The 13,642-nt window shown below is 40.0% G+C and overlaps 1 protein-coding gene and 1 non-coding gene across 6 annotated transcripts in view; one reads left to right on the forward strand and one right to left on the reverse strand.

Annotated features, from left to right (window-relative positions):
- Positions 1-10,478, forward strand: part of ABCC4 (ATP binding cassette subfamily C member 4 (PEL blood group)) — a 393,134-nt gene extending 382,656 nt beyond the window's left edge. For all 5 annotated transcript variants that reach the window (XM_055244268.2, XM_055244267.2, XM_055244269.2 and 2 more), the window contains one exon: positions 8,624-10,478. In XM_055244268.2, coding sequence (XP_055100243.1) covers positions 8,624-8,731 — 108 coding nt within the window. In that variant the 3' untranslated portion in view covers positions 8,732-10,478. The remainder of the gene's footprint in view (positions 1-8,623) is intronic.
- Positions 10,479-10,972: 494 nt separating this feature from the next.
- On the reverse strand, positions 10,973-11,078 carry LOC129464247 (U6 spliceosomal RNA). The gene has a single exon (XR_008651487.1). It is a non-coding gene; the product is annotated as a U6 spliceosomal RNA (small nuclear RNA).
- Positions 11,079-13,642: the final 2,564 nt, after the last annotated feature.

Raw genomic sequence — 13,642 nt, forward strand, 5'->3', positions numbered from 1 at the left:
TGATAGTTTTGCAAAAAACTTTAATAAGTAAAAAGTAAGTCACTCTGCCACTCCTGCCCTTCATCACGCAGTTCCTCTGCCAGGTTTCAGCCCTGGCACCTTCTTCTCCAGTTTTGTTGATGTATTCTGTGCATAAACAAGCACATGTGCATATATAGCTTTTCTGGTTTTTGAGCACAAATGCTAGCTATTCTTTACGGTTTTTCACTTAATATTATATTCCATATTATATCAATACATATATTTACCTCATTTTATTATATATGTGTATTTTTTATTAGCTCTGTCTCTCTCTCTCTCTCTCTCTCTCTCTCTCTCTCTCTCTCTCGAGAGTTTCACTCCTGTTGCCCAGGCTGGACTGCAATGGTGCAATCTCAGCTCACTGCAGTCTCCATCAAGTGATTCTCCTGCCTCAGCCTCCTGAGTAGCTGGGATTACAGGCGCCCATCACCATGCCCGGCTAATTTTTTTGTATTTTTAGTAGAGACGGGTTTTTACCATGTTGGCCAGGCTGGTCTTGAACTCCTGACCTCAGGTAACCCACCCGCGTTGGCCTCCCAAAGTGCTGGGATTACAGGTGTGAGCCACCATGCCAAGCCAGTTACCTCATTTTTTAATGGCTACCTAGTATTTATACTTTTTCCACTCTGTACTTTTTGCTTTTCCCAGTTAGCTTCCAATTAAGTTAGCTATTTTTGTTTTTTTCCTGGTGAATAACTTACCAGATTTATTTACTAGTTTATATTCTGTTTTCCAGTTGATCAGTTTCTGCTTTTATTATCTTTGTTTTTTGGTTTTTCTTGTTGCTTCTTCTTGAATGCATTTGTATCCATTCTTTCTTCCTTAGTATTTTAACACTGTGAATTTTCGTATTCTGTAGGTTTTGATATGTATTGCTTTCATTCATAGTTTTTTATTTATACATTCTGCAATTTTGGATTTTAATTTTCTCTGGCCCAGAAATTATTGAAGAGGGAAGTTTTTAAAACTTTTTGGTGGTAGTGGTTTGTTTTTTCTGTTCATTTCTTTTCTGTTTTACTCATCAGTTTCATTTTCATTGCATGTCATCCGTATCCTTTCTATCCATTTGGAATTTTCTTTGTGTCCTAGCTTTTCTAGATGTTCTTTGGGCATTGAAAAGATGATGTTATCTGTTTAAGGTATAGAGTTTAATAAGGTTTAATTAATTCTACTTTGTTAATTACATTCTTATTAATCCTTATTTATATTGGTCTGTTTTCTGTGACTTGCATCTAGAGGTGAATTAGTTTCATACTGTACATATTTCTCTTTGTACTACCTGTCATTTTTGTTTTGGTAACTTTGATGCTATGGTTTTCAGTCCACAAATGTTCATAACTTGGGTTTCCACTGTGAATTATATTTCCTGCCATTTTAACATGACTTTCTTTGATTCATGTAATGGTTTTGGTCCTAAATCCACGCTGGTTCAAAACTACATTGGGTTGCATGCTTTTACTTCATTTTCTTTGTCTGCTATATATGGGATTGTCTTTGAATATCCAAAGGTGTGTCTCCTCTATATGACGTGGTTAGGTTTTACTCTGAGATTTAATCTTAGCCTTTGCTGTTAATAGATAATTTTAGTACATTTACATTTATTGAGATTATAAGTATGTTTTATCTTTGTTCTGTCATGTTATGCTTCAGTTTTTAGTATTCCTTTTTACCTTTTAATTTGTAGTAGATAATTTTTGTTTCTTTGAATATTGTTTTGTACATGTTCCTTTTGTTTCCTCTAAATGCTGTTTCTTTATTGACTCCCCATTATAAACAATGGCAATATAAATACACTTCTGTCTCCATCCTACCACCAAATTTTAGCTTAGTTTTTCTTCTATTTGCCTTCAAACCCCAAATATACTTAAGCCTCTGTTATTTGACTTTCCTTTAAATGATACTTTCTCCATCTTTTAGTTAGCTAAAGTTTATCCTTCAGTACTTTTTAAACCTCAGGCTACAACCCATTAGTGGTGCTGTGAAATCAATTTGGTCCATCATGACTAGCGTGTTTTAAGATGTAAAATAGAATAGAATGGAATGGAAGAAAAATAACATGTATCTTTCATAGTAATGGTAATATTTTTTGAAATGCTTTTCAGTATAGATACAGATAGAGGTAGTGGATGTGTACCAAGTCCCCGTGTACAGTGAACTGTGCCACCCATTATTGTGGGTGGCAGTTTAAAAAAAAAAGTTGCAAAACAATGCTCCATACCATCTTAAAGGGAAAAGTTCTTTGGAACTTAGAATCCCTGACTTATTGCATGTCTGAAATCTTTGTTACCCCTCTGATTTAAATGTGGTGGCCATACCATGGCACACATTTACCTATGTGACAAACCTGCACGTTCTGCACATGTATCCTGGAATTTAACATAAAAATAAAAATTTTAAAAAGTGGTGGTTATAAAATTATTGGGTCACATCTTCTTTCACTTAGTATGTTGCAGCCTTTGCTCTAGGGTCTTCTTGTGTTGTTTGTTCATATGGAGACGTCTATGACCACATCTGACATAACTCGGCCTTTTTTCTTTCTTTCTTTCTTTTTTTTTTTTTTGAGACAGGGTCTTGCTCTGTTGTCCAGGCCGGAGTGCAGTGGCACAATCATAGCTCAGTGGAGCCTTAACCTCCCAGGCTCAAGCAATGCTCCCTTCTCAGCCTCCCTTAAAGCTGGAACTAGAGGCACATGTCACCATGCCTGGCTAATTTTTTTTTCCCCCATTGAGATGAGGTCTCACTATGTTTCCCACACTGGTCTTGAACTCCTGGGCTCAAGCCATCCTCCCACCTTGGCCTCCCAAAGTGCTGTGATTACAGATGTGTGCCACTATGCCCAGCCAGATCTTTTTTCTTGTATGCTGAAAGGGTCATTAGTTTTCCTAGGACATTATTGTGCAGTCTTTCAGACTTTTGATTCAAGTCTTCTTTTTTTTCTGGAAGTTTACTTGAATTATATCCTTGAATTTTTTTTTATTTGATTATATTCTCTTCTTTACAAATATCTATTGTGTATGTTTTATGTCCTTTGTCTATTTTATAAAGCTATTTTCTCCTTAATCCTTTTTAGTTCTTTATTAACTTTTAATTATTTTGTTTGTTTGCTCAGTCCTATCCTGTGTCTCATACTGTTGTTTCAGCATTGGCTAATCTTTGTGCTGCCTTCAGTAGAAATGCCACTTATTTTTTATTTTTTATTTTTCCTTTTTTGAGACAGAGTCTCCATCTATTCCGCAAACTGGAGTGCAGTGGCATGCTCTTGGCTCACTGCACCCTCCAACTCCCAGTTCAAGCAATTCTCATGCTTCAGCCTCCCAAGTAGATGGGATTACAGGTGTGTGCCACCACAACTGGCTAATTCTTGTAGTTTTACAAGATTTCATTATGTTCATTATATGATACAAGTTTTCATTATGTTGGCCAGGCTGGCCTCGAACTCCTGGCCTCAAGTGATCCTCCTACCTCAGCCTCCCAAAGTGCTGGGATTACAGGTGTGAGCCACTGCACCCAGCCCATTTCTCTGATATTTTCACTTTTCTCTTCCACTTCACTTTTGACCACTGTCAACTCACGTTTCAGCATCTTCTATTGCTCTGCCATGTTTTCCTGTATTTTTGCATCTCTGTTATGCACAGCCTGATGATTCTGCTGCATTTTCTTTGAATGTATTATATTCATAAACTTTATGTGCTCAACATTTGCCATGTGTTTATCTTATTTCATTTCTTACTTATTTGTATAATTTCCAGGCTCTGTACTACTCTTAAAATTATAATAATAATTTTTATTATTCCTACTCCTCACCTATGAATAAAACGAACTCTTCCTGGACCAGATAGTTGCAGGATAGTTGTGGCTAGGGCCTTGTTTCTGGCTAAAGGGAATTTTCTGTGCTTAACGTAGAAGTACCTTATGACCCAGAGAGGCTGTGTGTGTGGCGGGGGGGAGGCGGGGAGAGTGGTGGGTGTGTATGTGTATGGGTATGTGGGTGTGTGTGGGGGGTTGTGGGTGTGTGTGTATGGGTGTGTGGGTGTGGGGGGGTTGGGGTGTGTATGGGTGTGTGGGTGTGGGGGGGTTGGGGTGTGTATGGGTGTGTGATGGGTTGGGGTGTGTACAGGTGTGTGGTGGGGGATGTGAGTGTGTGTGGGTGTGTGGGGGGAGGGTGGGTGTGTGTGTATGGGTGTGTGGGGGGGTTGGGGTGTGTATGGGTGTGGTGGGAGGTGTGAGTGTGTGGGGTTGTGTGTATGGGTGTGGTGGGGGTGTGGGTGTGTGGGTGTGGTGGGGGTGTGGGTATGTGTATATGGGTGGGGGTGTGGGTGTGTGTGAGGGGGTGTGTGGTGGGGGTATGTGTGTGTGGGGGTGGGAGGGTGTGTGGTGGGTATGTGTGTGTGTATATGGGTGTGTGGTGGGTATGTGTGTGTGTATGTGGGTGTGGGTGTGTGTGGGGGTGTGGGTATGTGTGAGGGTGTGCATGGGTGTGTGTGGTGGGTGTGGGTATGCGTGGGGGTGTGTATGGGTGTGGTGGGTGTGGAGATGTGGGTGGTGGGGGTGTGGGTGTGTATGGGTGTGGGTGTGTATGGGTGTGTGGGGGGGTGTGGGTGTGTATGGGTGTGTGGTGGGGGTATGTGTAGGGGTGGGAGGGTGTGTGGGGGGGTGTGTGGGTGTGTGGTGGGTGTGAGGGTGTGGGGGTGTGGGTGTGTGGGGGGTATGTGTGGGTGTATGGTGGGTGTGTGTGTATGGGTGTGTGGGGGGTGTGGGTGTGTATGGGTGTGTGGTGGGGGGTGGGAGGCTGTGTGTGGGGTGGGGTGTGTATGGGTGTGTGGTGGGTGTGAGGGTGTGGGTGTGTGTGGGGGTGTGTGTATGGGTATGTGGGGGTGTGTGGGTGTGGGGTGTGTGTGTGTGGGTGTATGGTGGGTGTGAGGGTGTGGGTGTGTGTGGGGGTGTATGTATGGGTATGTATGGGGGTGTGTGGTGGGTGTGGGGGTGTGTGTATGGGTATGTGGGGGTGTGGGGTGTGTGTGTGTGGGTGTATGGTGGGTGTGAGGGTGTGGGTGTGTGGGGGGGTGTGTGTATGGGTATGTGTGGGGGTGTGTGGTGGGTGTGGGGGTGTGGGGGTGTGTGTGTGAAATTGAGAGTACATGTTTTGCCTTTCTTCCTCCTTAACTTACAGAATTGGGCAATTGCAATCTCTCTTCTGTCAGGACCTCACCAATGTACATAGGTCAGTCGAAGATGTTTCTAATTGATGCTTTATTGACATACCTTAGCGTTCCTCCAATTAATTGGAGAGTTCCTGTGATTGTCGAGGCCTGCTCTTCATAGACACCTACTCAGCCTTGCCACGGCCCCATTGGTTCCAGTTGCATATGGCAGCCCTTCGTGATATTTTACCACTCAGGCTCTCCGGATTTCACCAAGATTTAGCTTATTTTTATTAATGAATATCTTTGATATTCGGAGTGGTTTCTGAAAGGAAAAGGAGAGAAAATTCATTACTCCATTATCTTAAAAGCAGAAGTCCTTTCTAAGTCTCCACTACTCTTTAACTTTGAAAATATGCATGCCAATTTTGTACACCAAAATTAGACTGGCTTTAAAAATGATGAACTTGAGGCCTTGAGAGTTACTGTGATTGAATTAGGGCCATACACATCAGTAAAAATGAACTGACAGGGTCTGGAGCCTGAATTCAACACATCAGATGGTATCTTAGGAATGCAATGTCAATCAAAGCCCAGTTGCTCTCCTTTGTCCACGTGCGCGAGCTTGTATTGCTCTGTTAATTTTAGTAAAATCTAGCTCTGTTATGGTGGCTTCACTGATGAGCAAGAGTTTAAATATGAACTTAGTTTCAACCTACATTAGAGGAACTGTAATGGAGCAAACTCAAGAAAAGAAGGAAAAGAGGGACAAGGTTTCCCATACTCACTGACCTGATACTCTTCTTGCCGCAAACGTGAACGCTTATGGCATTGTCTCCGTTAAGCTTCACAGTCCTTCTGACCTGCTGTTATTATCCCCTTTTGACACATGAAAATGCTAAAGTACAAGAAGCTGAGTAACTTTTTTTTTTTTGATACAGAGTCTCACTCTGTCACCCAGGCTGGAGTGTAGTGGTGCAATCTCGGCTCACTGCAATCTCTGCCTCCTGGGTTCAAGTGATTCTTCTGCCTCAGGCTCGCGAGTAGCTGGGACTACAGGCATGCACCACCATGCCTGGCTAATTTTTGTATTTTTAGTAGAGATAGGGTTTCACCATGTTGGCCAGGCTGGTCTCAAACTCCTAACCTCAAGTGATCCACCTGCCTCGGCCTCCCAAACTGTTGAGATTACAGGTGTGAGCCACCGTGCCCGGCCTGAGTAAGTTTTCAAAGCCACCAGTTCAAAAGTGTTCATACTCCATCTTCTATGATCTTTCAGTTCTACCTTTCTGCCTCCCAGTTTACCATATTCATTCATTTGAAATTGTCTCAGCCACAGCTTTGGGATTCTGTAAAGATAAAAGATGCACCAGAGGGATTCCTAAATGCTTTGCCTTCATCCTTCAACCCGGGCGATACCACCACGTTCTGTGTACTTAGGGGCCACTTCTCTGAGCAGCATTCATCGTGACACCCAACACTAATGTGGCGGTTTTCAACCTGTAGTTTGTAGCCATTAATCAGTTCCTGTGACGTAAGCTATTGTTATCTCATGTTACAGATGAGGCAGCTGGTAGGGAGTGGTTAGGTAATTTTTTCAGGATCAGCAGTGAATCCCAGGAGAGAACTGAGACTGGACCTGTCCGTCCCAGACATAGCTTACAACATGAGGGCTTTGCTAAAAGTGGTTCAGTAATCTTAACTCCCTTCATCACCTGCACTGTAAAAAAGATGTTTTATCTCACCTGTGCTGTTACCTATAGTGTGTTATAAAACCTGGTAGCAGAAGAGAAAAAGAAAGGTCAAATCAAAGACTATATACACAGAAAGTTTGTTTTTGACCAAGTATTTCAGACCATGAAGCTAAGACCATTTGGGTTTAAAGTTGCTAATAACAACACTTGCTTTATATATGTAAAAAAAAAATACATCAAGAGGGTTACACAGAAGGAAGCAGCCTACTTGGGGAAGGCTATCAAGCAGTTGAAAGTGATGTGAATGACTTTTTGTTCTTTTGGCCGTTTTTAGTTTCACTACAGAATAGCCTTTTTGGAGTACATAAATCTATAACCACACAAAATATGGCTAGCTTTAAAAAGTGGGAGAGGGAGATGATACGAAATTATCCCCTGAAAAGTCTTATTTTTGAACACTTGCATTATAATGGAAATAGCCTCAGATTTCTTCTGGTGGCATTCCAGCATTATTGGACAATTTATTTTCTCCTTAAGTGACATTTTAGTATGTAGTGTGTTATATGTAATGATGTTTCTAGAGTAACAAGTACGCAAGAAGTGAGAGAAAAAGTACACTTAATATGTAGGCAGGTGTCTCAGCACTTTCTTTTTTGTACGTGAGTCCCATTATCTCCAGTGATAATTTTGTTGACAGCACCCACAAATATATTCAGAGCAAGGTTTTATAAAATAGATCCAGAATCGTATGACTAAGAGACCCAGCTGACACGTGTCAGCCTCAGATAGTTGCTACATTTTCGTTTTAAAGACTCAAACAAAACTTTTCACATTCTTCTTTGGGGAAAAAAAATTACATTTGAAGTCCTTTTTCACCCAAACACATTTTGAGATAAGAGCTCACAAGTCTTGACATTATTTCATTTTGTTATGCGCATCTGTCAAGGAACCAAGATACGATACAGCTACTAAAAACTGATGATTGTGGAACAGAGAAACTTGACAGCATTTCATTTCCTTTATGTTCTGATTATACATTTATCAGAAAACCTGTATCTCTTCTAGTTCAGCTAGAAATTGGTAGAATTCAGGAACTCAAAGGCTTGGTAAAGAACTGTCCTATTATTTGGTATCATCTTACATTTTAGAGAAGTTGCTTGGTTGAGTCATTGTTAAAGCTTTTGCTTCTCTTTCCATTATTGTGGGCCACTATCCACAGACCACATTTCTATAGGCCCTATAACTGCTTTGCCGCACAAATTAAACGCCGGGATGTTTCATACCTATACGCCAGCATTTCAATGCTTGTCAATCAGAGTTTATAAAATACAGGGATTACAACTTGATATTAACATCCAAATCTATTGTGCTCATTTTATGTGTGAAAATGAGAAACCCTCGTTCAGACGCTAGATTTCCCAGCCTCTTTGTCACCCTGTTTTTAATTTATCTCCAGGTTTTGAGTCAGTAAAATGATTCTGCTTATCAATTTAATACAGAGATAAAACATATCTATGAATCAGAGTGATCAGAACTAAAGTGGATCTACAGGTTGTTTGGCATTCAGCCCAGCCCTGAGGGTTTTAGTGGGGCTCATTCCTCTGTACAGTAGATTCATCCCTGTTCTTAAATTGTGCCTCAGTGAGGAATATGATTTGCTTCACATGAAGAAGTGAACACAGAAGTGCATTGTTTCAGGGAGGAGGACGTTAAAATTTTGAAACATTCTTTTTATGCTTGCCTTTTTTTATTCTTTTTTTTTTTCAGGTATACTTCAAAAGAAATTATCCACATATTGGTCACACTGACCATATGGTTACAGACACTTCCAATGGACAGCCCTCGACCTTAACTATTTTCGAGACAGCACTGTGAATCCAACCAAGATGTCAAGTCTGTTCCAAAGGCATTTTCCACTAGTTTTTGGACTGTGTAAACCACATTGTACTTTTTTTACTTTGGCAACAAATATTTATACATACAAGATGCTAGTTCATTTGAATATTTCTCCCAACTTATCCAAGGATCTCCAGCTCTAACAAAATGGTTTATTTTTATTTAAATGTCAATAGTTGTTGTTTAAAATCCAAATCAGAGGTGCAGGCCACCAGTTAAATGCTGTCTATCAGGTTTTGTGCCTTAAGAGACTACAGAGTCAAAGCTCATTTTTAAAGGAGTAGGACAAAGTTGTCACAGGTTTTTGTTGTTGTTTTTACTGCCCCCAAAATTACATGTTAATTTCCATTTATATCAGGGATTCTATTTACTTGAAGACTGTGAAGTTGCCATTTTGTCTCATTGTTTTCTTTGACATAACTAGGATCCATTATTTCCCCTGAAGGCTTCTTGTTAGAAGATAGTACAGTTACAACCAATGGAACTACAAAAAGAAAAAGTTTGTGACATCGTAGCAGGGAGTATGTACCCCTTACTCCCCACCAAAAAAAAAAAAAAAAAAAGGATATATGGTTAAAGGATAGAAGGACAATATTTTATCATATGTTCTAAAAGAGAAGGAAGAGAAAAATATTACTTTCTCAAAATGGAAGCCCTTAAAGGTGCTTTGATATTGAAGGACACAAGTGTGACCGTCCATCCTCCTTTAGAGTTGCATGACTTGGACGTGGTAACTGTTGCAGTTTTAGACTCAGCATCATGACACTTCCCAAGAAGGCCAAACCTCTAACCGACATTCCTGAAATACATGGCATTATTCTTTTTTGGATTTCTCATTTATGGAAGGCTAACCCTCTGTTGACTGTAAGCCTTTTGGTTTAGGCTTTATTGAAATCCTTTCTAAATTGCATGAATAGGCTCTGCTAACGTGATGAGACAAACTGAAAATTATTGCAAGCATTGACTGTAATTATGCAGTACGTTCTCAGGATGCATCCAGGGGTTCATTTTCATGAGCCTGTCCAGGTTAGTTTACTCCTGACCACTAATAGCATTGTCATTTGGGCTTTCTGTTGAATGAATCAACAAACCACAATACTTCCTGGGACCTGTTGTACTTTATTTGAACTATGAGTCTTTAATTTTTCTTGATGTTGGTGGCTGTAATATGTTGAGTTCAGTTTACTAAAGGTTTTACTCTTATGGTTTGAAGTGGAGTCTCATGATCTCTCAGAATAAGGTGTCACCTCCTTGAAATTGCATATATGTATAAAGACATGCACACGTGTGCATTTGTTTGTATACATATGTTTGTCCTTCATATATCAAGTTTTTTGACTCATCAGCAGAGAGCAACAGATGTTTTATTGAGTGAAGCCTTAAAAAGCACACACCACACACAGCTAACTACCAAAATACATTGACGGTAGTAGCTGTTCAACTCCTAGTACTTAGAAATAAATGTATGGTTAATGTTCAGTCCAATAAACCACACACAGTAAGTGTTTATTGGTAGTCATGGTTCGTATTTTGGGTGACTGAAATTACAACAGTGATCATAATGAGGTTTGTTAAAACGTTAGCTATATTCAAAATGTCTATATGTTTATTTGGACTTTTGAGGTTAAAGTCAGTCATATAAACATCCTGTTTCTGTTTTAATGTTATCATAGAATTTTTTAATGAAACTAAATTCAATTGAAATAAATGGTAGTTTTCAACTCCATTCAGAGATCTGTATTTCTATGCTTCAAGGGATTCCTGACTCATGTTCTTGCTGATGAATGCCAATGAGTTTTCCTGAGATCGAAAAATACGGTATCAAAGGACACCTTCTATCATCAACCGGTTCTGTTGGCAAATTAGATGTACCAAGTATTCTAATGGGTAGATTTCAGTGGATTTCAGACAGTTTGAAGCAGTTGCTATTTAAGCAAGTCCATTTGCACCGTTCTAGGAAGAAAGAGTATTAGCTTATGCCTTAGGCTGGAGCAGTATTAAATGGTTGAGACTTTTGCTTTTGGTTTTGGTTTTTAAGGTGACTTTGTCCAAAACTAACAAGAAACATCTGCTGTTACACTGAAATCACTATTAAATAATGATTCTCAAAGTGTGGTCCCTGGACCAGCAGCATAGCACATCACCGCGAACTCATTAGAAATGCACATTTTTGTGCCTCACCACAGATCTACTGAATCAGAAGCTCTGGTGGTGGGGACCACGAATGTGTGTTTTAACAAGCCCTAGGGTGATTTTTTTTTAAGGGGCCATGCTAATCTTCTCTGTATCATTACAATTTTAGTATATGTGCTACTGAAGCAAGCGCCGTAAGTGTGATTCTTATGCAGGCTAAAGTCTGAGAACCAGTACCATAAACTTAAAGAACTCTTAAAACTCATTAAGAAAAACACAGAAAGCCCAATTAGAGAAATGGACAAGGGATTTGAATGGGTATTTCACAAAAGGGAATATCCAAATGGCCAATAACTGGAAAAGTGCTCACTCTTTATTAGTTACCAGGGAAATGCAAATTAAAACCACTATGAGATACCACTAGACACCCACTAGAATGTCTAAAATGTAAAAGACTGAGAATACCAAGTGCCAATGAAGCGACAGGAATTCTCACGTACTGCCATGTAAGTATATTGAAAAACCATCTTCGGAAAACAGTTTGACAGCATTGACTCAAACTGCACACTCTGCGATCTGTACCACTCCAGATGTGTACACATGTGCACCAAGAGATGTTGTCAAGGATGTTCCTAGAAACATAATTCCTAATAGCCCAAACTGGAGATAATCCAAATACTCATCAACAGCAGAAGGAAAACAAATTATGAGGTATTAAAATACTTCTACAGCAGTGAAAGCAATTGAACTACATGAAGAACTCATGAGTTTCACAGACATAATATTTATTCCAAAGAAACCTGGCCCAAAAGAATATTTATGATCCCATTTATATAAAATTCAAAAATGTTACAGCTGAACAAAGGAGTGCAACACCAGAACAGTTCATAACTTTGGGGAGATGGAAGGTGCTGGTAATTGGGGGAAATACACATGAATCTTCTAGGACACTTAAAATATTTTTTGTGGCCGGGCGTGGTGGCTCATGCCTGTAATCCCAGCACTTTGGGAGGCCGAGGCGGGTGGATCACGAGGTCAGGAGATCGAGACCAACCTGGCTAACACGGTGAAACCCCGTCTCTACTAAAAATACAAAATATTAGCCGGGCGTGGTGGCAGGCGCCTGTAGTCCCAGCTACTCGGGAGACTGAGGCAGGAGAATGGCGTGAACCCAGGAGGCGGAGCTTGCAGTGAGCCGAGATCGAGCCACTACACTCCAACCTGGGCGACACAGTGAGACTCCATCTCAAAATACATATATGTGTATATATATTTGTTTGGCTGGGTGGTGATTAGATCATTATTGATTGAACACTTTCATGTGTCATACTTCACACTGAGTTAACTTTTTAAAAAGTTAGTCTTGTTTTTCCTTTAGAATCTCAGATTCAGTGCTTCAGTCTTCTAAAAGGGAATAATTTACACGTAGGAAATTACTTCTGCTGAGTTATTAAAATAAAAGGCTCTTTCAGGGTTGTCTTTTGTGGTCCATCACAGCTGATGCATCGGATGGTTTTGGTACCTGAGAAGCCAAGGTCTATATTTTCTCTAACCAATAAATAAAATAAATCTCACTTTCTCTTCAATTTTAGGATAAGTACAAAAATAAGGAACTCTAAAGTTTTTCTGGATTCTATTTGTTTAACCACTTTACCAAGGTATGACTGGCATATAGAAAGTTATACATATTTAATGTATATGCTTTGTGTTTGGCGATAAGTATCACCTATGAAACCATCACCACATTCTATGTCATAAACATGTCCATCACCTCAAAGTTTCCACCTGCTCATTTTCTATTTTTTAATCTCCATTAGAGGAGATGAGGTACATAAATAAAATAATTTCAGGGAATTGGTCTCGGCAAAGATGTATGGCTAAGACTTCAAGGACAGGCAACTTAAATAGACAAATGGGACTATATTAAACTAAAAAGCCTCTGCACATCAAAGGAAACAATCAACAGAGTGAAGAGACAACCTGTTGAATGGGAGAAAATATTCACAAAGTATTCATCCAACAAGGGACTAATATCTAGAATATACGAGGAACTGCAACAACTGAATAGTAAAAGACCCACATAATTCCATTAAAAAGTCGGGAAATGACATGAATAGGCATTTCTTAAAAGGACATACAAGTGTCCAACAAATATATGAGAAATGCTCAACATCGCTAATCATCCAGGAAACTCAAAACCACAGTGAGATATCACCACAATGAGATATCACCTTCCCCGGTTAGAATGGCTATTATTAAAATGAGAATAATAACGGATCCTAGTGACAATGCAGAAAAGAGGGAACTTTTATATACTGTTAGTGGGAATGTAAATTAATAGAATCCTATGGAAAATAGTATGGAGATTTTTTTTTTTTTTTTTTTTTTTTGAGATGGAGTCTCACTCTGTCGCCCAGGCTGGAGTGCAATGGCGTGATCTCGACCCACTGCGACCTCCGCCTCCTGGATTCAAGCGATTCTCCTGCCTCAGACTCCCAAGTAGCTGGGATTATAGGCACCCACCAGCATGCCCAGCTAATTTTTGTATTTTTAGTAGAGATGGGGTTTCACCATGTTGACCAGGCCGGTCTCAAACTCCTGACCTCAGGCGATTCACCTGCCTTGGCCTCCCAAAGTGATGGGATAATAGGCGTGAGCCACCATGCCCAGCCTGGTATAGAGATTTCTAAAAAAAAAAACTAAAAATAGATGTCCTTATGGCTGGGCGCGGTGGCTCACGTCTGTAATCTGATCTCT

The sequence above is a fragment of the Symphalangus syndactylus genome, chromosome 15 (assembly GCF_028878055.3).
Source record: "Symphalangus syndactylus isolate Jambi chromosome 15, NHGRI_mSymSyn1-v2.1_pri, whole genome shotgun sequence".
Classification (NCBI taxonomy): domain Eukaryota; kingdom Metazoa; phylum Chordata; class Mammalia; order Primates; family Hylobatidae; genus Symphalangus; species Symphalangus syndactylus.